This window comes from Neolamprologus multifasciatus, chromosome 20 (assembly GCF_963576455.1).
Source record: "Neolamprologus multifasciatus chromosome 20, fNeoMul1.2, whole genome shotgun sequence".
Taxonomy (NCBI): Eukaryota; Metazoa; Chordata; class Actinopteri; order Cichliformes; family Cichlidae; genus Neolamprologus; species Neolamprologus multifasciatus.
The window spans coordinates 6,568,994-6,593,467 of NC_140458.1; the positions used below are offsets into that span (position 1 = coordinate 6,568,994).

The 24,474-nt window shown below is 40.5% G+C and overlaps 3 protein-coding genes across 11 annotated transcripts in view; 1 reads left to right on the plus strand and 2 right to left on the minus strand.

Moving 5' to 3' along the window:
* nol9 (nucleolar protein 9) overlaps window positions 1-3,635 on the minus strand; it is a 25,465-nt gene extending 21,830 nt beyond the window's left edge. Inside the window, exon 1 of one of the 2 annotated variants that reach the window (XM_085144967.1) lies at window positions 3,419-3,635. The gene's annotated coding sequence lies outside the window, so the exon portion shown is untranslated. Of the gene's footprint in view, window positions 1-1,491; window positions 1,606-3,418 lie in introns of those variants that run through there. The other variant, XM_085144968.1, reaches the window with a different exon arrangement.
* Window positions 1-9,036, plus strand: part of zbtb48 (zinc finger and BTB domain containing 48) — a 16,644-nt gene extending 7,608 nt beyond the window's left edge. For all 7 annotated transcript variants that reach the window (XM_085144964.1, XM_085144962.1, XM_085144961.1 and 4 more), the window contains exon 11: window positions 1,298-9,036. In XM_085144964.1, the coding sequence (XP_085001090.1) occupies window positions 1,298-1,699 (402 nt within the window). In that variant the 3' untranslated portion in view covers window positions 1,700-9,036. The remainder of the gene's footprint in view (window positions 1-1,297) is intronic.
* The window catches only part of klhl21 (kelch-like family member 21), a 20,274-nt gene continuing 4,490 nt past the window's right edge, over window positions 8,691-24,474 (minus strand). The window contains exons 1-5 of one of the 2 annotated variants that reach the window (XM_085144971.1): window positions 17,952-18,062; window positions 15,447-16,531; window positions 13,314-13,719; window positions 12,400-12,472; window positions 8,691-11,807 (exon numbers count right to left, since the gene is read on the minus strand). In XM_085144971.1, the coding sequence (XP_085001097.1) occupies window positions 11,475-11,807; window positions 12,400-12,472; window positions 13,314-13,719; window positions 15,447-16,473 (1,839 nt within the window). In that variant the 5' untranslated portion in view covers window positions 16,474-16,531; window positions 17,952-18,062 and the 3' untranslated portion in view covers window positions 8,691-11,474. Of the gene's footprint in view, window positions 11,808-12,399; window positions 12,473-13,313; window positions 13,720-15,446; window positions 16,532-17,951; window positions 18,063-24,474 lie in introns of those variants that run through there. The other variant, XM_085144969.1, reaches the window with a different exon arrangement.

Genomic DNA, 24,474 nt, shown 5'->3' on the forward strand with positions numbered 1-24,474 from the left:
CAGACCCTTCTAATCTTTAATGTCATTCAGCAAGAATCACTAGTTTGTGGGCTTTTTTATGTCTGGCTATGACAGCTATATAAAGCTTTATATCTGTCTTTCTAACGGGTTTATGTTTTTGTGTGACATTTTATAATTATTGGACTCTACAAAACTAAGTTTGCATGAGACACAGTTAAACATAATCCTTCTTTATTTATACTGGGTGTTTAGAGTCCCTTTCCCCTCCCTTTAGGCCAACTTTCTACTGAATGTCTGACCCTGCCACCAGGTGTTTGGGTGGGTCTTCTGTGGTCACAGCCAGGAGCTGTGTGGCTGAGACGACCATATTAAGAATGTGTAGAGGCTGAACTTTTCACTTACTGGGATATTTGTATAAACTTGACTGTAGACCGACATGATAAATACTGTATATTAGGGCTGCACAATTAATCGTTAGAAAATCGCGATCTCGATTCATACTTATGTGCGATCTCATTTCCAAATGACAACGATTAAAAAAAAAAAAAAATTAAAAAAAGACGACGACGACTGTACCGCATTTTGATCCGGGACATAATCTGCATGAAAACAAGCGCTCACTCTTCCTGCTTAACAAATGACAAGGGCGGAGCCTTATACCGCATGATACAGAAGCTGGCTGCTAAAATTGGCAGGGAAAAAACAACGGAGAGCACGTCAGGTAAAGTGACAGGAGAAAATCCGTCCCGGTCAACCACCCAAACATCAATAACGGGAACCTTATACAGCGCTTCCCTATACACGTCGAACTCCCGCAGGCACAAAGAAATTACAGAGGCTATTACTTATCACCTGACCAAAGATATGGCTCCATCAACACTGTGCAAAACGAGGGATTTAGGAAAATGATCAACACCCTAGACAAACGCTACACAGTGCCGTCCCGCAACTATTTTTCTATTGTTGCACTACCTGCTCTATACACGCAGTGTCGAGCAACGGTGGAGACGGCATTTCAAGCAGTACAACATTTTGCGGCAACCACAAAACGTGAGACATTTGTTGTTTTTATGTTTATGTATTGTTTTTATGTTCAGTCTCAACTGTTACGAAGTTGATGTGCAGTTAATAAGTGCAAGAAATATTTATATTGGAAAAGAAAATCGTGAGAGAATCGTGATCTCAATTCTAAGCCAAAATATCGTGATTCTCATTTTATGCAAAATCGTGCAGCCCTACTGTATATCTATAATTTTTGTGTTCTTTTTGAAGCATTCCCTCACTGCATCATGTTAGGTCATTACCCAACTCGCACATTTTTACATTTCCTCTTCAGGCACATCTGCGGCGTCACATTCAAATTCACAAGCGCACTGAGAACTACAACCCGCGGCAGAGGAAGCTGAGGAACGTGATTGTGCAAGATGTGGATGGAAGTCCGGTCGAGACCGAAACTCCCAAATCGGAGGAGGCCTCGCTGATCGCTCAGGAGTCCGCAAACCGAGGAGCTGAATCCTCAACAGGTCTCACCTCTGGCTGCATCGTGAGGGTTGTGATTGAGTCGAGCGATGCGGTGATGGAGGAGGTTATTTCTAACCAGAACTTGGGAGAAGTCGAATCCACGCAGACTTTTCCTGTGCCGCAAGTGTTGCAGCAAACACAGCTGGTTACCGAGCCCTATGAGTCCACGATAGACATGGAGGGAATTGTTGAGAATTTGTCAGAGAGCAAGACCTGAAGCGACCAAGTGTGCAAAACAAGTCTGCTTCTGCTTCCGCGCATGCAAGAAAAGCAGATTCATGCACTCTGTAGTTTACACAGAGTAATTAAATTGCACGTTTTTAAATGCTGTTTGAATGTAAAATGTTATTTTCCACCTTGTTAAGACAGGTTTTGTCAGTGTGCTTACAGCAGCTGGAGCTCGGTGTCACCTTACATTGCTGATTAAAGGAGAACGTTTTCCGTGCAGTCAGAAAAGCATTTTCTTACTTTTGGTTACAATGTGGTTACAGTGTAACAAATGTAGTAGTTCAGTGTTTTTTTTATTACGGTTCCTCCAGGTGGTGGTTTTGTACTGGACTGCATTGTGTTTCAGGGTGTTTCTAATATTCTTTGAAATAGAAGAGTTGCAGAGCAGTAAAATTGCACAAGTGTGTAAAAAAAGTAAAGGCAGTTACAAGGTGGATGAGTGCTAACAGCCAATCATGAATGTAAACAATGAATGTAAAGTTATTTCATCTTTGATGGGTTTATTTTAACCTGGTGTCTTTCATATTAATGTGGCTCTATGGGCCATGCTAATTTTGCAGGTTCCATCTCCACTGGAATAGAAAATGGTCCTTCAAAACAACGTGGACAGTGATTTGTCAACAAAACATTATTATACACGTTATATTATATAGTTGTGGCTTACCTTTTCATGTGAATTTAACACACCGATTGGGTCGATATGATGTGCCTTTTGTGCCAGAGAAACAATGAAATGCCCTCTAAAAAAATTAAAAAATTTAACCACAAGGTGGCAGTATTTTACCAGAGCTTTAGTGCTGTTGTCTGTTCCAAAAAGCGTTGAATTGTTTTATGTACTCTTGGAATTATTTTGTAATTTTTACAAATCCAATATTCCTGTTAGTTTAAAACAAACCACAAAAAACTGCTTGGGGAATTTCATTGAACTACTAAAGTAACCAAGTAAGACGGTAACACCAACATGACTATTTTTGCACAATGTTGGATTAAACATTACACTGACTCACTGCACCATCTTGTGGTTCAACAGTTTATATTCAGTCTTTTTGAGCATAACATATGTGAGTGAAGTTGGCCCCCCCACCGTCCTTGTGCTACCTTTGTGCTGGTCTGTGCTGCAAAAATTTTCGTTTGTGCTGCTATCATTTTAAAGATATTAATAAAAATTTCTATAGGTCATCAGAGGTCAACCAGCCCACCCACATTAATTAAATCAAACAAAATGGGTGTGTAAAGGTCAAAAGGTCAACCACCCCCCCCCCCCCCCACACACACACACACACACATTACCCAAATCAAACAAAATTGATGTCAAACGTTTGTGCTGCAAAAATTTTCGTTTGTGCTGCTATCATTTTAAAAATATTAATAAAAATTTCTAGAGGTCATCAGAGGTCAACCATAGAAACCTCAGAATCTCAGCTAAAATGTCATATAAACCATTTCTACAACCACCAAACACACCGAAAACAAGCCGTGATTAAACTAGCAGTTATGTAAATGAGCAGAAGTCTGCTAAACAAACAAAACCGAACCAGAAATTCTTCAGACTAACCGACTAAAGATAGGCTGGTTAGCTTCCAGGGCTATCACTGACTCCACACACCAAGTTTCACCAAGATCAGACCAAAATTCACTGAATGAGCAGCAAAAGAAGACCACAAAAACACACAGCGGCGCAAATGCGCTAAGACAGAAATTGGCTTACCGTCCTGATTTCCTCCTCTTCTTTCTTACAGTTGCATTGGCGGTTGGCAAACAACTCTGTTATTTTCGCTGGTAGCCACGTGATTAACAGTAGTTACCATGCCTACCTAGCCGCATCAGAGCAGTTTCCGTCAACAACCTCCATTTTAGACCCACCTACAGACACGTGACTGAACAGACGCCACATGCAGTAAATTTGGGCCCACGTGGGTTTTGGCATCACAACGTCTGATTGGTTGGTGAACGTGGGTTACTGTGAATCTATTGGCTCAAACGATTAAAAAGAGGTGTCAATCACGCAAATTGACCAAAAGAAACCAAAGTTACAGCTCCTCGGAGTTTAAAGGGCCAGAGGCCAATCAAACGCTATGCGCTGCAGAAAAGGGCCATTGCCATGTAAATGTATGGTTAATTCTTCAAAAATATATTAAAAAAAAAAACATTTTTAGGCCTGTTAATAAAATTTATTAATTTCTGCTGTTTAATACCTAAAAAATCAACTGGCACGGTGTCCAATTGTGTGCCAAAATTGGACATTTTTGTACAACGTCTGGATATTCATGTATTGACAGGGCTGTAATTTTTCACTGTTTCACTTTAGAAACATAAATCTTTGCACAGATGATGTTTATATGTTGGTTACTGAATTTCTGGAACCAAATGTGATCTGAGGCATATTTTCCAAAGGGTTATATGCTAAAAATAAAAAATAAAAAACAATTAGGCGAGGATAAAATCTACTTACTTTTTCTGTGTTCCTGTCTCAGTAACTTTGACACAGTAATATCTGCTTCAATATTTACACCTCTGATGAAATTTCACAAGTGTTAGCTTTATTTTGATACCAAGATTGTAAGGACAGAGTTTGTAATTGCAGAGAAATAATCAATTAAATTTGGGCATTACATTTTCGAGCAGGAAGCTCAGAAACCCCCTTGGGGCTTAAGAGGTTAATGGAATCAAACAAAATTGATGTCAAACAGTTGTTCTATGTTTGTGCTGGTTTGTGCTGCTAAAATTGTCGTTTGTGCTGCTTCTGTTTTAAAGATATTAATGAAAAGGTAAAGGTCAAAAGGTCAACCAGCTCCCCCACATTACCCAAATCAAACAAAATTGATGTTAAACGTTTGTGCTACGTTTGTGCTGGATTGTGCTGCAAAGTTTTTTGTTTGTGTCGCTATCATTTTAAAGATATTAACAAAAATTTCTAGAGGTCAACAGAGGTCAACCAGCCCCTCCAAATTAATGGAATCAAACAAAATTGATGTCAAACATTTGTGCTGGTTTGTGCTGCAAAATTTTTTGTTTGTGCTGCTAACATTTTAGAATTTTTAATAAAATAACGTCTTGATGCGTGCTTAATCATCCAGGTAAGTAAATCCCAAAAGGTTGATTCTGTTCATCTGGACATTTTCATTTGGAGAAACGTTTCGTCACTCATCCAAGTGACTTCTTCAGTCTCAGCTGACTGCAGGTTTCCCAACCTTATAAACACATGTGAGTGAAATTGGCCCCCCTACCTTCTTCAAATCGAACAAAATTGATGTCAAACGTTTGTCCTGCAAATTATTTTGTTTGTGGAGGTTACGTTTCCCCAATTTTATAAACAGTACATGTACAGTGAGAGAGAGATGTTACATCTGTCTTCACTTGCATCCCAGTCATAGAAGCGTTGGAGGTCGTTCATAAGAGATTACAGGATCACCCCAACCTCAGCAACAGGACCACTCTCAGCACTGATCAGTTGTGTTTGCTTTTGGAACTGTGTCTTAATTCCACCTATTTTGCATAAGGGTCAGTACAGGCAGAAACCTAGGTGTGCCATGGGTTCCCCCAGGCCCCTGTTCAAAGTCACCAAACCAGTTCGAAAGCAGGTACAGGTGTGGCCAGAAGGGTCCTCAGAGGCACTGCAAGACTGCTTTTCCACCACAGGCTGCTACACACAACAACAACACAGACTTTCAGGAATATACAGAAACTGTTACTGCCTACATCCCAAAATGCATCGATGATGTCACAGAGACCAGGTGTCACGGGTTGCTTAGAGGATCCACTCGCAGGACTCATGAGTAGCGTTTAAACAGAGACGGTTTATTTACAGATATTCACCAAGTGTATGTACAGACAGTGCGGGGTTAGTGCTATATACAAGACGTGAGGGGCAGGGGTCCAGGGAAAACGGGGAAATCACACACGCGCTCAGTTCAACCTCTCTCTTCTTTGCTAGCAACCAGTCACTCCTTCTACACTCCACACGGGGAAACACGTGTGGACAGCTCTGAGACGGAGGCACAGGAAACTTGAGCTAGACGTGTACTGACTAGAGCCTTCACAACAATCCAGCGTTGAACAGCTGATCTCCTCCTTCTAATATACCAGCTGGTCTGATGAGGCCCAGATGTTCCCAATCCAGGAAGGCGTGGACCGAGGGCGTGAAGCCGCCATGAGTTCCGCCCCTGCAAAACAGGGCAGAGAAGGAGAGAGGGGGAGAGAGAGGGAAAAAGAGAAGAGAAGGAGGGCTAGGAGTGGAGAGATTCTGATCAGCACCTTGCCGATCCTGCAGGTCGTGACACCAGGCCTATCACTGTCCGGGCCAATCAGAAACAATGGCTCACAGGTCAGGTTTAAATGCTCCTAAGGTTGAAAAATGCAAGCCTTCAGAGCCGGGAATTAGGTGAGCCAAAGAACAGCAAGGGCAAACCTGTCACGTGGCATCAGCTACAGCAAAGCTTCAGCGACAGCAGAGATACTTGGAGGCAGTGGCAAGGAATACAAACCATCACAGACTACAAGCCCACTCTGCAGACCGTGGTGACACAATCCCCAGACAGTGTGTGGAGATCCCTTGCCAAAATCAGTACCGCCGTTCCCACATGCCTCAAAGCCTCCACCATCATTACCGTACCCAAGAAGTCATCTACCTCCTGCTTTAAGGACTACCGTCCTGTCAAACTCACCTCCATTATTATGAAGTGCTTTGAACGGTTAGTCATGCATCAAATCAAATTATTGCTTTCGTCAAAACGCTCAAGTGATGATGGAATTTCAACTGCCCCTTACTCAGCCCTCACACATCTCAACACTAGAGACTCATATGTCAGAGTGCTGTTCGTAGACTTCAGTTCAGCCTTCAGCATCATCATTCCCCAGCAACTCATTCACAAACTGGATCTGCTGGGGATCAGCACCTTGCTGTATAACTGGCTGCTAGATTTCTTGACAGGAAGACAGCAGATAGTACGGGAACACTGAATACGGGGGCTCCCCAAGGATGTGTGTTGAGCCCCCTTCTCTTTACTCTGCTGACCCACGACGAGATCTACTACAGGGGTGAAGTTAACCATCTGGCAGAGTGGTACAGCTACAACAACCTGTCCCTGAATGTGGAGAAGACCAACAGCGACTCTACTTCCTCTGCAAACTGAGAAGCACAAGAGATTCAACCCCCATTATGAGCACCTTCTACAGAGGCACAGTTGAGAGTATCCTCACCAGCTGCATCACTGTGTGGTATGACTCCTGCGCTGGGTTCTGCAGGAAAAAATGACAACGGGTAGTGAGAGCAGCTGCACCTGCCTCATCTGGAAGGTCCTCTCCATTACAGGTGACTCCACTCATCCCTTCAGCAGCATCTTCAGTTCGCTGCCATCAGGAAGGATACTGAAGAGCCTCCGGGCCAGAACACACAGACTGAGAGACAGCTTCGTCCATCGGGCTGTCAGGATGCTGACCATCTCTGAATCCAGAAGGGGGGCCCAAGGGTACATCTTTCGCCATCCTACAATGCTGTGATTGTAGCCATTCCCCACTTTCTGTGAATGGTACTCATGGCCATTAATCAGTAGGCTTTGATTAGTTGTCATTGATCAATGGTCATAAGAATTTGCATACTAACAATCATGGAACTAACCCCCCAGCACTTTGTTCATTCAGTGGTGCTAGTTTCATTCACTATGCAAATGTACTGTTTATAAGATTGGGGAAACCTGCAGTCAGCTGAGACTGAAGAAGTCACTTGGATGATGACGAAACGTTTCTCCAACTGAAAATGTCCAGATGAACAGAATCAACCTTTTGGGATTTACTTACCTGGTTGATTAAGCACGCATCAAGACGTTATTTTATTAAAAATTTTAAAAAGTTAGCAGCACAAACAAAAAATTTTGCAGCACAAACGTTTGACATCAATTTTGTTTGATTTGGGTAATGTGAGGGGGCTGGTTGACCTTTTGACCTTTACATTTTCATTAATATCTTTAAAACAGAAGCAGCACAAACGACAATTTTAGCAGCACAAACGTAGCACAGTTGATTGACACCCATTTTGTTTGATTTAATTAATGTGGGGGAGCTGGTTGACCTCTGATGACCTCTAGAAATTTTTATTAATATCTTTAAAATGATAGTAGCACAAACGAAAATTTTTGCAGCACAAACGTAGCACAAACGTTTGATACCACTTTTGTTGGATTTGAAGAAGGCGGGGGGGCCAACTTCACTCCCATGCGTAACATCATAACTGTTGCTCATTTTGAAGAGTTGAATTCCTTTAATAATGTTTTAAATGTTTTTTATGAAATATTTTTTGTTGCAAAAATGATCCTTATCACATGGTTTCTGAACATTTAGCCTGAGTAAAACATTTAGAGAACAACAAATACCTGAAAAGTTCCTTGCTACTTTCCAAACCGTTGTTTTTTCACGTTTACGTTTAAATGTTTGATTAAAATACTTGTTTGTTCCCTTCACAATAAGCAAAAGGTATCACAACAGGTAAAAGGCATATTTTTGAGCAATTTATGTTAAATATTTGTCCCAAATCTCTGCAATGATGGTAGGGACTGCAAAGTCGTAATGGCCACATACAGCAACTGCTGCCAGATAGAAGAATACCAAATTACACCTGACGGAAATGGTTTCAAAACATTTCTTAGATTTATATTATATATTTGGTGACAAACTCGTCAGGATACATTCTAGAGCACCTTTGATGTTTACTGGCCAAATGAATTTGTTTTCCTGATGCAACAGGTGCAGATTGTTTTTAAAATGTCACACAGGTTAATAATATTTCTTGAGATGTGCTTTTATGTTTAAGTGAGCGCGTGTTTATTTCACAGTCTTTTGAAGCTACTGTCAACTGTTTCACTGAAATATTTGCTGCAACCTTGCTAAGAGCAAATCATAGTGACTCAGCAGAATAAACTACGTCAGACCTGCCTGCAGTTTAATTCATAGTAGCCACCGTGGAAACAGTGTACAAACACAGCAAATAAGGTTAAGAATATACTGTATTTACAAACCTGTTCAACATCACAGACTGAACACTGAACACAATGGTGTATTGACAACAGCATGGAAACACACAAATATACTACTTCAAACGAAGCAAAAATACATCCTACTCGACAACAAACTGAGATTTTTTTTGCACTTCCAGTTGTAACTGACGACTCATCACCAGTGTTTACGAAGAGCCGCTGATCTTTTTGCAGCTGATAGGCAGGAACTTCAGAAGCAATCACAGCACAAATATATCCATAAATAAGAAAACAGTATAACAGTGAAAACATTAAAACGTTAAACATTAAATGAAATACATTAAAAAAAAAAAAAAAACTTCATGCATGGTTATAGAGGCTGATATAGCCCGGTTTAAGAGTCTAGAGTGTCATGAGGACATGCCGTGCAGCCCAAGAATCACTAAAAACAGAATCAACTCAGTGCAAGTTAACATCACATGCAGCCAACTTGAAATTCTACTATGATGATTTCTCAGCACACCGATTCCTCCAGGTTAGGATTAACATTTTAACCATACGGCTGTATGCCTGTTTAGTTCTGGATATCAATTTTTGATTTTGGAATGCAAACAGATTCTTGTGGTTTCTGTTAAAATATTTGGCTTTTACTTGTTAAAGAAATAATCCACTCAGAGCAAAACTGCTGCAAATCCAGAGATATGTTGTTTTTATTCCCCTCCTCACCCAAGCCTACGTCACCCATAATGCAGATTGTCTGCCAGTAGCAGCTAATGTAGCCTCGAGCTGCAGGCCTCAAGCAGAGACGAGCAGCAGCTTCAGAGTTTTATTAAGCTCACTTACTTGTAACCCTTAGATTTACTTCATTTTAAAACTTCTTCATGTCTTCAAGCTTAACTGTTACTGCCATTTAATGGTGTTTCTCGCAGCACCCTCTCAACTGTTTTATTCACATTTTGTAATCTGACTTTAATTTAGGAGATTTCGCTTTTAACTTTCACTTTTCTATGTTCATAAATGAAAAACAAAACAAACACCAACAGAAACTCATAAGTAACACACTGAACACAGAAATGTCCACACGCAGACACACCTCGCCCTGTAGGAGATAACTCCCATCCACCGTGTAGTTGACATCAGCAGATAGTTCCCATAGAAAAGCTAAAGTTGATGCACACTGTGTGGACCTCTCTGATAACTCACCACATCTGTTTCAATTCTTAAGTGTGGTTTTGGCCACTGAAAATAATCTCCACCATAACTACAGTTCATGCATGGATGCTGGATACAGTGTCAACACAACAGGTCACATATAAACGCAGCTAGCATGATCTTACTCACTGGTTTACATACTACACCACTGGAACGTCAAGTTTAGCGAAGACACCCTGCTTTACCAGCTAATTTACTATAAACAGAACCATATTTTAGAAAATGCTGTACTGAAAGAAAAATAAAACAAGGAGCTGAGACCATTAACTAGTCAGTTAAGTGTTTACTGATGCAATAAAGTTGAGAATTTGCATCATTTCCTTTTATGCACAGCCACAGCTGACAAATGCCTGACACGCCCACCTTCAATGCAAAAATTCCCCCGTTTTAATCTTTCTAATTTGAATTTTACTTTCAGTTGGTAATAATCTCAAAATGTATAAGCCAATGGTGAGTCCAAGCTCAAGGCCAGTAAGGCATTACTGACCCGCAAGAACTTTAATGGACACAACTTAGAAGTGACCCTGCACCATAATCCAGTTCTTCTTCAGAAAGTCGGAGCTCTCTGGTCTCCAGCTGTAAGGGTAGTTAGGACCCCCATCACAACCTGGCACACCAGAATGATAACCTCTTTAAATATTTATTTTACCCAACAAACAGTCTAAAGCTGAATGTTTACAATGTGAATAAATATATAAATACAAAAAAGCACAGCTAAAGCTGAAACCATTGACATTTAACCTATTATAAAAATAGTTCCATCAATCAACTACATAATAAATCCATTATTTCAGCACTAACTCAAAGTGGTTTCTCTTGTATAACCAAAATAAACTGCATGCCTGGTTATTAAGCCACAGAACCAGCAGCTCTCTAGAGCTTTTGTACGGAGCCCCCCGAGAATGCAATCCGTGTAGTGGATAATGCAGTCCACTGGGGATACAAGGAGCCAAATGTTTATACAATATATATCCATGCATAGACAATTTCTCACACATATACTGGTAAAAGATGTAAAAGATGAATGTGGATTCCAGGCATATATCAAAAATCATAAGGAGGAGATTAAATTTGACCAATGCTGCAATGATGTTTTACAGGTAAATTCATTATTGTGTAAGTGCTATAAATTCACAGCTGTGTGTAGTGTTTTCTGATAGAGACAAAGAGGTTTAGCGAGAGCTGGGTTGCCACTAGTATTAATATGCAAATAATCTCAAAAGATGGTGAATGTGGTGAAACGACTTGGAAGTTGTGCACAAAACAATCAGGTGACTATAGAAAATAACAGGTATGCATTTCTGTAGTGCGTAAACATTACTTCACTCTAATCTGCAGAAGCTTATGGATGTTTTTCTTAGCGTTGCTGATGTAACTTAGACTTTTCCCCCTGTGGGATAAATAAAATATCTGTGTGCATCTATCCATCTGGCTCCAGGCCTTTCTGTCCAGTCAACAGACTAAGACTAGCTCAGTCTTCTTTTCTGACTTTGACAGCTTTAGCAAAGCGATGAGGTAAATTCACAGTACACTGAGGGCACGATGAGGGAGAACATGGTCAATGGGGGTTTCGAGGTTTCGAGATCAGTGTGCTGCGTTCAGATCCTGATTCTGGTTCTGGTTGAGGTTATTGAGATTGTGGAGCGCGTGGTGTCGGTGATGCCGGTGCAGGAGAATGCCGTTTGACTCGGGTACGTCAGTGGGTTCGAATGCGCTCGACACCAGGGGCATGAACTGCCGGAAAATGCTGACGCTGCCATGCCAGAAGGTCGGCTGAGGTAATCGTCCAGCAAGACTCCAAGTGCGGGTGGTCGGGTCGTAGGCTTCTACGACATCGGACAGCTCAAACGTATTGTCGTAACCACCAGACACGTACAATTTAGCCCCCAGGGCCGCCACACTGCCTCCAACATGGACCTGAAAAAGAAAACAACATTTTTAAGCATGTATTTTTGCTATAATTCATAATAACATAGACAATTTTTTTTCTTTGTGTAGCCTTTGATTCATTATTGTATATAATAAGTTTATTTTTTTTTCAATTCAATGAAAACAAAAATGCTTATTTAAAAGGAGCATCATATGTGTCCCAGACTAACAACTGCCCTGAACATACTGTATGTACAACCACTTTCTCAGCATATTATCATGAGAGAAATATTGCTTTTCTTTGAAAAAAGTAACAGATATATTATTAAACGTATCTTCCTGAGATCACAAATACAAAGCTAAAAAACTAAATGAGCTAGTGGAAGATAAGGCTTTGTACACTCTCTCTAATTATCTAATGTGTTTCTCTGGCAAGCCAGTCAATTTGTGATAAGGTGTGGTTGTCCTAAACTGAAATTGGAGGTGAGAAATGTGGATACGTTTATTTTTATTCATGCATTTATCATCATGTTGCAACTGACTTAGTTTGAGTGACATTTGTGCTCTTCTGCCTAAGGACAGGGATCAGATCACAATGACTGCTATTGGAGCACATAAGCACCTGGTGTGAAATACTAACCTGGGTCATTGGACTAATTTTGTCCCACTTGTTCTTTTGAGGATTATAAACATCAACTTCAGCTGAGTCATCCCTGCAAATAGAAAGAAACTCAAGTCAAAGAGCTGCCAAAGCAACAAAACAATCCCAGCTTCAAATCTAACAACCCAGTCAAAACATGTTTATTTCTCTTATATGTAAAGACCAACCTCATCAACAGTCAGTGGCAAATTGATGTAATATTTGTTATATTAAATAACAAATGCAGAGCCCAAAGAACTAAATTGATCTTTCAACATGAAAGAACTGGATAGAAAAGATCAACACTAGTGTGTCATGTGGTCCAGTGTCCCTCATTCTGTGAAAGTCTAAATCGGGTGGCACCGGGGTTGTTTTAGGTCAATGGCCGCAAGCAGCACAATTTGATCTCAAGTGGGCAGGGCAAGTAAAATCATTGCACAAGAGCTCATATAAAAAAAATCTCCTGAAAACAATGAAAACTCAATGAAAAAAAGGGATTTCAGATTACTTCTCTGCAACTTTGACCCTTTTTAAAAACCATTTATTAGACCCTTCAGGAGTATGCTTAACACTGTTGCTGTTAGCACATGTGGATGAACGACTCAGATCCTGTACACATAAATCGTAAGATAAGTATTTAAGATAAGAATGAAAAACAAGAGCAGTTTGAATTAAGTGCATTTAAATATAAATATACATTTACATAACTCGCGTTTTCAAGTAAAAATTACATTTCCCTTGAAGATAAAGTAGACGAATATAAAGAATACAGCTAAGTCTCCTCCTAAACAAATTACTTAAGCGAATGTACTTAATTACATTCTATCCCTGGTGTTTACTGTTTTAAAACTATAGTCGAAATGCAAAAAGTAAATTAAAGATGTAAGAAACAACTGGGAAAGATTCTACCTCACCTGACAAAGTAGATGAGGCCATTTAGGGTAACAGTTTTCGGTGTGAAGGACCACGGAGGCAGCTGTCCACAGTTGACCATGGTCCAACGGTTGGTGTCTGCATCGTAGCTCTGGATGACCATGGTGTCCTCACCGGTCAGAGAGCCGATGGCATACAGGCGTCCGCTGCATGCGGTGGTGGAGCAGTTATCCATCGGATGCAGCATGGCTGGCAGGGCCTCCCAGCAGTCCAGAGCCTGATCGTAACGCTCTGTGCTGTCCGAAGCCACCACATACAGCTGGCCCTTCAGGATGCAGGAGCTGTGATATTCACGAGCCTTCAACATGGGTGACACTTCTGTCCATTCGTTCACGCTGGACTTGTAGCGCCACACACCGTCATAGAGGCGGGAGCCATCAGAGCCACCTAAAGGACACAGATATGTGTCTTCTTGGTTAGAAATGGTCAGAAATATCATGAAATTGCACATATTTGCCAAATGCATTAATGAAGATTCATTGCATCTGCTGTAGATGAAAGCTGATTATCCTTATGGACCCCACAGAGGTCCATTTTGAGCCAGGGAAAACCCCTGAAGTTAAATTTGATACAACCTAAACAGCCACGGTTAAGAAATCAGTGGTGTAGGATTTTATTTCTAAATTAGTGTACAAGATAGTCATTTTGAAGGTCTTTATCACCAGCCAAGGAGGTAATGTGATTGATCTGGTTGGCCTGAATGTTATCAGCATTACTCAGAGAGGTCGTTGCAGATATGAATGAAAGATTTTACCAGAGGTCCAACTATTAAGTGAACCTTTGGATATGACCCAGACCTGGTTCTGCATCCATTAATTTTGGGACTCTTCCACAAAGACAGAGCCAAATAAACATTTCATAACATATCTGCACAAATACAAATTAAACTGGAAGACATTTTCATCTGTCAAGAAAAGATCTGTCTCAGTGGACAGTCTCAAAGTGCTCTTGATTTGTATAGAAGCTTTGCTTTAAGTCTGGAAACCCCCATTTAAAAATCACCATCTGGAATCACCAGACTGTGAAAATTACAGCATCTTCTAAACAACTCCTCTTAGTATGTTTATTTAAAGAAAGTGTATCAAATGTTAGGAACAGTAAATCCGCTTGACAACATTATGCAATCATATACGGCTGTTATTTCTGCCACTGAGGTAACACTGCTAACTTTGTAGCCCACCATCAGAATCTTGTAGGAGTCACAAGCCTAAAGTGAAGGTCTATGATGATTTCTCAAGAAGATTTCTCACTGTTCAGACATGCTCAGTTACTGGTAATGATGGTGATGATAAAGATAACCACTGCTGTACTGTCAGCACACTGTGTCCTGACTCACTTCTCCTTGTTCACACAAAGTCAGTAGCCGTAGAGACTGCTGTTTATTAATAAACAGCAGAACCTCCATAATGCTAGAGCTGAGGCTTCTAAATACAAATGGTGATGTCACAATGGTTATGGCTATGGGCAAATAAAATGCTTGCCAATATCTATTTTATGGTTAAGATGACTCAAATCTGTAAAAACCAACCTTGGTGTCAAACTGGACTGTGATTTTAAGCAAGATAAACAAGATAAAGATATATATTTATATTTAATGCGAGTTTTTACCAGTTGAGGCTTTACTACAAGGTCAAATCTGGGTTATATTTTAAAGTTTTTGAACATTTTATTGATGCTTTTATCATCTGGACTATTGTAACACAATTTATGTTGGCCTTAGCAATGCTTTATTATTTGCTTTTAAAACCTTTAATGTCACTGAGGTTAGTGGACCAGCTCCTCCTGCTAGTCCCCCCAAAACAGAGGCAATCATCCCCAAACCGTGGAATCATTTCCCTGCCCATGTTAGGATGTCCAGCTAGTTGCCTGTTTTTAAAATGCGTCATAAAACAATTTTTTACTCAACAGCTTTTAACTGAGTATGTATGAAATGGTGTGAGTATGAAAATGGTGTGTTCTAATCTTGTATTGAATGATTTATTGTTTATTGTTTTGTTGTGGTGTTTTGGTACAGCATTTTCTCAAACACTGTTGTTTTTAAAAAGTGCTAAATAAAACTGGATTGGACTGGATCAGCATCACAGCCTTAGTTTTAATGTCTTCAGATAGCTTACCTGTGACATACATATCATTTCCGAGTGCTGCTATGCTGTAGCCTCCTCCCAGGTGGTCGGGGAATTCAGCCAGGTAGCGCCACTGTCCAGTATGAGGGTTGTAACAGTCCACTGTGACCAGCTCATCACAGTCCTGGTCGCAGCCTCCTACCACCACCAGGATTTCTGCCAATCCTGTGGACGGCCGAGGCCGCATGCGATGACAAGGTCTGTCGTGGCGGTCGTATTCACAGGACTGGAAGCTACGCGCTTCATTCACCATACGGAGACAGGTAGGTGAAAGGTAGACAAGTGGGTCGCTCTCCACATGGGCCAACAGGAAGAACCTCCTGACAAAGGGGAGTCGGACTTGCTGGAGGAGCTCGGGCCAATAGTGGAGTCGTCGCTGGAGATCAGCCTTCACCCAACGCACTGCAATTTGATAAACTGTCTCCTCCTTGTCCACACAAAGCTCATCATCCGACACAAACTCAAGGAGGCGTTTCCATGGCAAGCGTTCAAAGTCTGTCCCTTTAGCTAGCTCCATTATGTTTTTGAGGACAAAGCGTCGCGCGCTGGCTGCCAGCTCTTTGCAAGCATAGGCCTCTGCAAAGTCCTGGATCTCTAAACAGTTGGAAACATCCAACCGCTGCTCCAGAAAAGCACAACAGGCCTCTTTAACTGAGGGGAACTGAAACAGATCGGCCGTCTTCAGCAGCAGGTCCACGTTATCCTGAGTGACAGTGATCCGTCCTGTGTAACAGAAGTCCACCAGCAGACCTAAGAGCTCACCTGACACCTCGTGTAAAACAACCCGGTCCATAACACTCTCCCTGAGTGTCCCTGCAAACATAGCTCGGAAGTAGGTGCTGGCAGCGGCCAACACCGTGCGATGACAGTGGAACTCACGCCCCTCGGCGCATAAAGTCACATCGAAAAACTTTCGTTCGGCACGCAGTTCGTGAATTCCTCGAAGCAGGTTGAAGGCGTGGGCCGTGTCGAAAAAAGGCAAGGTGGAAGGCTGTGTCTGCAACACTGGCTTTTCCATTTCTCCTCTTTTAGGGTCTCTCTTTTTCCAATGGTCGATCTCAAAACTCTGTGTTCATCTGAAACAGATCAACACAAGAAATGTAAGTCAAATCTCACTCAAAACACCACAAAGGGCTGCAGTTTTTAGCCCTTTGGTCAAAAAACTATATATATAAAAAACAACAACAACAACAACAACAGTTTTCTATAAGTTCATTTAAAAGAAAAGACTATCCGTCAACACAGGAAACTTGTTGCACATAACTTTACAAGTTGGTCGCTAACAAACATTCCAGCCTCCAGTTACCAAGGGAATCCTCTAATGTATTTACCACCTTCTCATACATTTATGTCCTGTGCTCTCTTTGATAATAACTTTAATCACTTTAAAGTTGTGAATAATTTAACTTGGGACCCACCTACTGTCTGTTATTTGACCCATCACCTCTTGAAGCCACTGACTATATAGCCTGTGGCTGCCATGCCACTGTTAGTCGTTTCCTGTGTGGTCCCTTAAGATATTTCGTTTTTAGTCGTGTGTGACCAAGAGAAACAAAATTTCACGAGCGTGGAACCGCAGGTAATGCAGATAATCATTCCATTTCCACAAAATTACAACTTGTAACACAAATAGTTCTTACACCTAATTTCAGTTACCTAATAATGTTTTGCTCAACTTTCCATTTGTTTGCAAGACTACAAGTTTCCTCTGCTGTTTCTGGAAGTTATTATCCTACCCAGACAGGGTTCAGATGTGAAGTTGAAGGCTTGTAAATTTGACTGCTGGCTAAAAATGTAAGTCAATGGATGAGAAAGGAACCCACTCAGAACACACACACACACACACAGTATCAAAGGAACGGCACAAATATACAAAATCTGAATCTTTTGCTCCCTCGGACAGGCACATTTTCACGCTAACTGGTTCAGAATATTTTTGTTGCTCTAAATTACAACACTGACATCAGCTGCTCTATGTGTGAAATACACAGTCCCGAGTTAGACAGGAAAGATGTTGAAGTTAGGGTAGAAAAATAAAATACAGCCTAAAGGAAAAACTGTAAGCCCTGTAGTGAAGCTCACAAGTTTTATCCCCTAATCTCCCCTATAGGAAGCATTTTAGGGATGAAATTTCCCCCTAATTTCAATACCCCCTAGGGAGAAGATGAAAAGGGTCTTTGAGATGTTTGCACGATGAATATGTACATTGAAGAAGTTACTAGTCATCTGACTAATCGCTGCAGTATACCAGCGTCAAGCATAGACAAACACTTAGCTGTCTATACTGATAAATTTACTACTGGCTTTGATATTAAATGACATTCGGTGAAACTTCACCGTTATAGAAAACCGGTAAAAAATGAGTCATTCCCACAACAAGACAAGCAAATCTCTATAATACACAGTGATCATTACAGAAATAATACAGTCATATGTGAGCACCCCAATTAGAATAATCAATGTAAAGTTTTTAGCTCAAATATATTCTTCTCCTACCTGATGAGCCTCCAGGCAACGTTTCACAAGCAAAGCGACAGAATTCAACGTCTAGAAAGCACGACAGCAAAGCTCAGCATGACTCTGAATACGAACAGCTCCTTAACTGTGTTTAAGACAGAGAGCCTGGCTGAGGTTGGGGTTTATAAATACACCAGCAGTGTCCATTTTCAGAGAAGGGTGGGGGGGGGGAAAAACACCTAACATGCAGTGGGCTGACGCTGTGGGGAGAGTGTAACCACCCCCCTCCACACTGGTATGTCTCTGTGGTCAGTCAGTCTTTGAGAGAAAAGCCAGCTGAGCCTGGGCCTCCTCCAAACCTGGAGCACAGCAGCAGACCAAAACACAGTTTCCTCTCCTAATACCTAAAAAATTTATTAGCAAAGCAGCAAAGAATCACAGATCTGCTTAGATCACAGGACACAGACATTAACAAGACCCGCTCCTCTGTTAGAAACATACTCGTAGTATGCGGGTCAGACAAACAAGTTTGTTTGGATAAAATTCAAAACACTTCCACTGACTTTACATATGGAAACTGCTAAATTAAAATGGTGATGTCATGCTGTCTTCAGCATTACATTTAAAGCAGTACAGCCTTAAAGAGTTCCTACCGGACTCTGGAGTTTTTAAAGCAATGTCCGAATTTGGTTTGCAAATTTGTTCACATTAGTCTGTCCTCAAAAATTCCACTCTTAACTAAGAAGAAGCTTCAGTGGCATGATCATTACTTCTCCACAACGCAAAGCCCCCAATTTTTTTTTGTGCCATTCAATATTTTGGCTATCCCGGATCGCTTGGGCCAGATATTTGTTTGATCCTGACTCAAAAATCTAAAGTGGAAATTGTGAACAGATCTATGCTACCAATTCATTCAGTTAAACGTCATATTGCTCTGTGTTTATTATGTCATATGCCAGCAGCAGTGAAAACTAATTGCTAGATGAAAAACTTAAAGAAAGGGTTCTGGAAATACTACAGTAGTTTTGTTGCTTGACCACCAGGACATCACCCACTGCCTCAAGCTGACCACTTTCACCATCGCCATATTAGTTTACACTTTACAGCTACAAGATGAGTCTGACTGAGATAGAAGAACAAGGTAAAGGTTAATATTTTAGGAAAAATATCAACCACTCTCAGATTTCATTTGCTGTTTTTTTTGCTTATAAACTTTTTTCACATGTACTAAAACAGTGGATTCCTAGCGGGAAAGAAAGCAGCATTTAAATAATGTATTTATGATTTGGACTTGTGATCAAGTAAAAGTAAAGTAAGTCTTAACTGAAAATAATAGCTAGTACCAGGCTTGGTCAGAGATAAAATAATAAAAATAAAAATCTCCTAACATGGATGTATTAGATGTTTTTTATACTGTTTGAAGAAACACGAGATAGTCTATCCATCAAATTGTGACTCTGGAAAAACAGATTAAACATTAAACAGATTAAATTCTGAAGTAAACATATGTTAACAAATTCCTGCATCTCCTTTGCAGCTGCTTCCTGAGAAGTACAGTTTAACCCGTACCAGCATTGAATTTCGGTTATACAATCCTATTAAATCACCAGGAGAACAAGACCAGACGGTAGGGTGGTTAATAGAAACCTGCATTAAATCTCATGCAAGATTCTTGTCAGTATTTGGAGATAATCATTCCTTCTTTAAACACACAGGTATCTCCTTACAGAGATTTGTTTAAAGGTTGTAATAAAGCTCCTATTCCTCTGGCCAAAGGATTTAGCTCACATTCAACACCAGGGTTCAACAATGCAGAGGTCCAAATAGCTCTGCGAGGGATCAAACTCCTCTCCTAAAGGGCAGGCAGGGCCTCACAACTCAGCCTGCACTGAGAAAACACATGTCCCCAACTTCTGTGTAAGTGATTGTCATTATGTTTGAAGAGATTATGGCATTTTCTTCCAACAAACTGATAGGCTTTCATTTCACTCAGTCGTGAAACGATTTATTACTCCCACTGTCTCTACTGCTCTGCCACCTGGGCTACAGCCAGGTGGCAGAGCAGGTCAGCCACCAATCAGAAGGTCGGTGGTTCGATCCCAGGCTGCCTCCTGGCTGCATGCCAAGTATCCTTGGGCAAGATACTAACCCCATGTTTGCCTACTGGTGGTGGTCAGAGGGCCCGGTGGCGCCAGTGTCCGGCAGCCTCGCCTCTGTCAGTGCGCCCCAGGGCGGCTGTGGCTACAATGTAGCTTGCCATTGCCTGTGTGTGAATGGGTGGGTGACAGGTTGTGTAAAGCGCTTTGGGGTCCTTAGGGACTGAGTAAAGCGCTATACAAATGCAGGCTATTTACCATTTACTACAAAGTAGTAATCTCCCACTTAAACAACTACAAATACTTTGTTCTGCTAAGTGGAAAGAGGTGAAACTGAAAATGTACACACATATTTACCTGAAATAGTTTACCTTACTAAACATACAGTAAGGCACAAATAGATTGAAATAGTACAGTGCAAAAGTATTTTGCCACCCCTAATTTATTTATATTTTGCTAAGAAAATGGGAAAGATGTGCAGTGAAACCAAAGAGCATCTTTGAGTTACAGCAGACAAAACACTAAATGCAACCACAAAAATATTTTAAATGAAGTAGACAACAAAATAAAAGAAGCTGAAAATAATAATAATAAAAAAACTAACAAAAAAGTAAAAATCTAAATAAAATAAAATAAAAATCCAGTGAAACAAACTACATTTAATAAAGTGACTGTAAATTAGCTCAAAAAGAAGTTCAATAAAGCAAACATACCGCCCCCTCCAAAACACAAGGCTTACTAAATGTAGTATGCAGACTACTGAGCAACTTGTACTCTGTGTTTACCAACAGCCCAAGAATAGCTGACAGAAATGTGTACTCCGTAGGGAGGCAAACAGCCGAGGTGTGGAAACAATCTTAACGCTATGAGTAAAGAGCACAGAGAGACCAGTCCAAGTTATAAAAACAAAGGATAATGATGTTAGTCAAAAGCTAAGCTAAAAATGCAGGACGGCTGACATATTTAATAAATCTATTCCTTCAAATGGTTGTTCTCGTATCCAGACAAACAATTAGAACAACTGTAAATAGAAACTCTGAGGTTACTTTGACATCTAAATGAACCCAGAACACTGAATCAGAGTTCAAACATCCTGTAATGAGGCACAGAAACCACAGCCATAATAGCAGCTCTGTGAGACTGTACTGCAAAGATCTACTTTGAGCTAAATCATATCAGCTTGCGTGGCTGGTATGAGGTTTAACATGTTCACCATCCTTCATTTGCAAATGAGCAACAAAAACAAACATCTTTTGGAAGGAGATGAATTAAATTAGTTTTCCCAGATCTTAAACCCAAATAGCAAAGAAAACTTTTAGGCTTAGTATCGGTGCAACAAGATTAGTACAAGCAATCTTAAGGGGACTATTACATCACCCAAGTAACAATAAAAGCATGCTGGTTGAAAAAGGAGACAGTGGCAATAAAATAAAGAATTAATAATTTAACTAAAAGAGCCAGAAAAGCCGAATAGCAGTAAGTCACAATCTTAACCCTAAACACACTTTTGTCCACAAGGAACAGAAACCCACAAACACACAGTTGAGATATTGCCAAGAGAATAGCGCTCTATTATCAGAACTCTCCTCTGACTGGCAATAAGCACTCCAACCCTAATTGGTGATGGAAATCAGCTGCACAGATGGTGGAGCGTGAAAACAGACACACCCACAAAGGTAACACCTGGGAAGGCCTGATAGAGCTGCAACACAGACTAAGCAGATTTCTTGGCAATCTATCCAACAAATATCAAGACATTTTATTTGATGCACAGGATCAACTGGTCCATTGTTTGTTCAATATAGTTTCATGAGACAAAGCTCTTATTGGACATTTGCCGTTGTTACTTTAATACGAAAATTCGACATTAATAGTCTTTTAGGATTGATTTAGGATAATTTTGGCAGCAGCAGAAACAGACAGAAAAATGGCCCTCTCTGGAACTTAGCATACACAGGTAGTTATTACTTATTTCATGTTTATATTTATAGAATGCCTTCTTGGAGTGTGTTGACAAGTCAAAAAAGATGTCTTTGTAGCTGCATTTTGCTGAATAGATGAGCAAAAAGATTACATATTGTAGCTCAATCACCAATTCATCTTCTGTTTATCTGGGTCACAGGGGAACCAGTCTAAAGCATAGATGCCCAGACCTTCTGCTTGGTCACTACATCAAGCTCTTTTGAGGAAACAGTAAAACATTTTCCAATCCAATCGAGAAACATAATCTCTCCTGCATGGGTCATGTCTTGGGTCTGCTCTGGGTCTCCAACCAGTTGGACATGCCCGGCATGGCCTACTATTCAGATGCCTGAACACAATTCCTTGTGTTATTTTGGTGAAACTACAGGAAATGCAAAACAATAGAGCACAACCAATCAACTGGTTGATGTTTTACATTTCAAACATGTCATCAACAGGGAATTTGCAGAGTGCCCTCTGGTGGACATGAGATGGCTGAAGGGTGTTTCTCCCATATTTTCTTTACTTTTTAAATTCTTATTAATTTTGATAGCAATATATCAAATCTACTATTTAGGGATGTGTGCAACTAGTTGACTAGCCAACTAATAACCTGTTCTCGCTAGTCGGTACCAGACTTAGTAGTGATTCAATCCATTTGTTAAAATGTTGATTGATGCCCAATGCCGGTAAATTATTGCGTCCTAAATGTTATGCAGCCATCTGCCACCAGATGGCTCATCGTTTTTGAGAAACGCCATAAATCTGTTAATCTCTGCCCAATCACTTTGTTAACATTATCAGAACAAGATAGAAATTAGATTTGTCCGAGAGGTTAATGGGCGCTGCCTTAGTAATAGGGTGAGGAGTTCAGTCATTGTGGAAGGCCACAGAGTAGAACTACTACTACACCAAAGGAGACAGCTAAGGCTGTCGCTTTACCAGCATTCATGTTTAAGATGTGACTTCAGAGTATGAGTGAGTGAGCTTTTGCCTTACACCAGACTTTACACTAAACTTTGTCACCACAGGACTGAAGGATAAATTCTACCAACCTAAAAAGTTTCAACAGTTGTTGCGACAATTGAGTCTGAAATGAAGTAGTGAGGTGACTGCAGAATTGCTTTCTGCTAAGTAATTAAAAAACAAAAGGTCAAAAGGCACACAACCCAAGGGAACTATATAAACAAAAACTCAAAAATGAAAACACAGTCAAAAAAGCCCTTGTGCAACATTTACACAAGCCAAAGAAAATTCTGATTTACTCAATGGAAATGTGACTTTGTGCCACGGCTTCATAAAACTGTTTTGGCATCTGCCGAGAGGAGATGTTTATCTGGAAGCCGCTGTGTTGATGTGAACAGAGTAAATAAAAGATAGACTTGATTTACATGGAACTGAGTTCCATAGGTGGAGGAACAGTGTGTTCAGTCTCTTCAGTCTCAGTGCCAGGGTTGCCCCTTGTTGGTGCAAGCTTGGAATGACCACCAAAGACAATTTACATTTCGTATTTTGCTATTAGTATCAGAAGCAGAAAACAGCAGGAAAAACTCTCGCATACAGATTTCCATAGTTGAAACAATGAGTTTCTGCAAGGCTTTACCAAGACAATATTTAATTATTTAATAATATACATCTTAAAATTAGTATATAAACATGATATCATTTTGAGCTTATTTAAGCTAATAAGCTGACATTTCGAGAAAATAACTCAAAATGTAAAGTTAGCTACAACAATCAGGAAGCTCTGTGATGCTACATCATTTCTTTGTTGCCCAGAAGTAAAAGGTGGCAGGCGTCAGCTACCAGTGATACAGCTGTCGGTCAAGAATGAGCAAAGTGCTGAGTTCTTTCAGCGTGGTTTTACAAATGACAAAATCGTCTGGCGTTTTCAGCAGAATAGCAATTTGTTCATGTTTATTATACATTAGTAGTGAACTAATGCTATTACTATCTGATTTTCAGTGTGCTTGTGTCTGCACCATCTGCTTGACTGCTTATCCCGACAGCCGATGTTGAGGTAAGTGATTCCAGATAACAGAAAGATAGCCTGGGTATGGTGAACTCGTTTTGTAGTACAGATAGTACATAATGTAGTACATAACAATATTCAGGTTCATGCAGTTTCAGCCAGAACCTGGCAGGATAACAACCACACAAAGACAGCTTCCCTCTCTCTGCTGCTGCTCCAGGCTGTTGAAGCAAAGGCAAACATCAGAGTGGAGTGACATGAAAGTCTTGGGTTGTCCACAGCTGAGGCTGTGTTGGCCTTAAAAAGGCAACACCACTACTCTACAGAGGAGGGCCAGCATGAAGCTACTAGAAGGATTAACATTTGGATGCAGGATATTATGAGACTTAATGGATTCTTGTATGTTGCTGCAGCAGAAACTGATCTAAACAGAGTGGTTTCAAACTGTTGAAATTACACAATTACAAGACAACATGTTTTAACCAACAAAAAGCATCGAATTACCTTTGCTTTTCAGTTTTTGGTTTGCTTA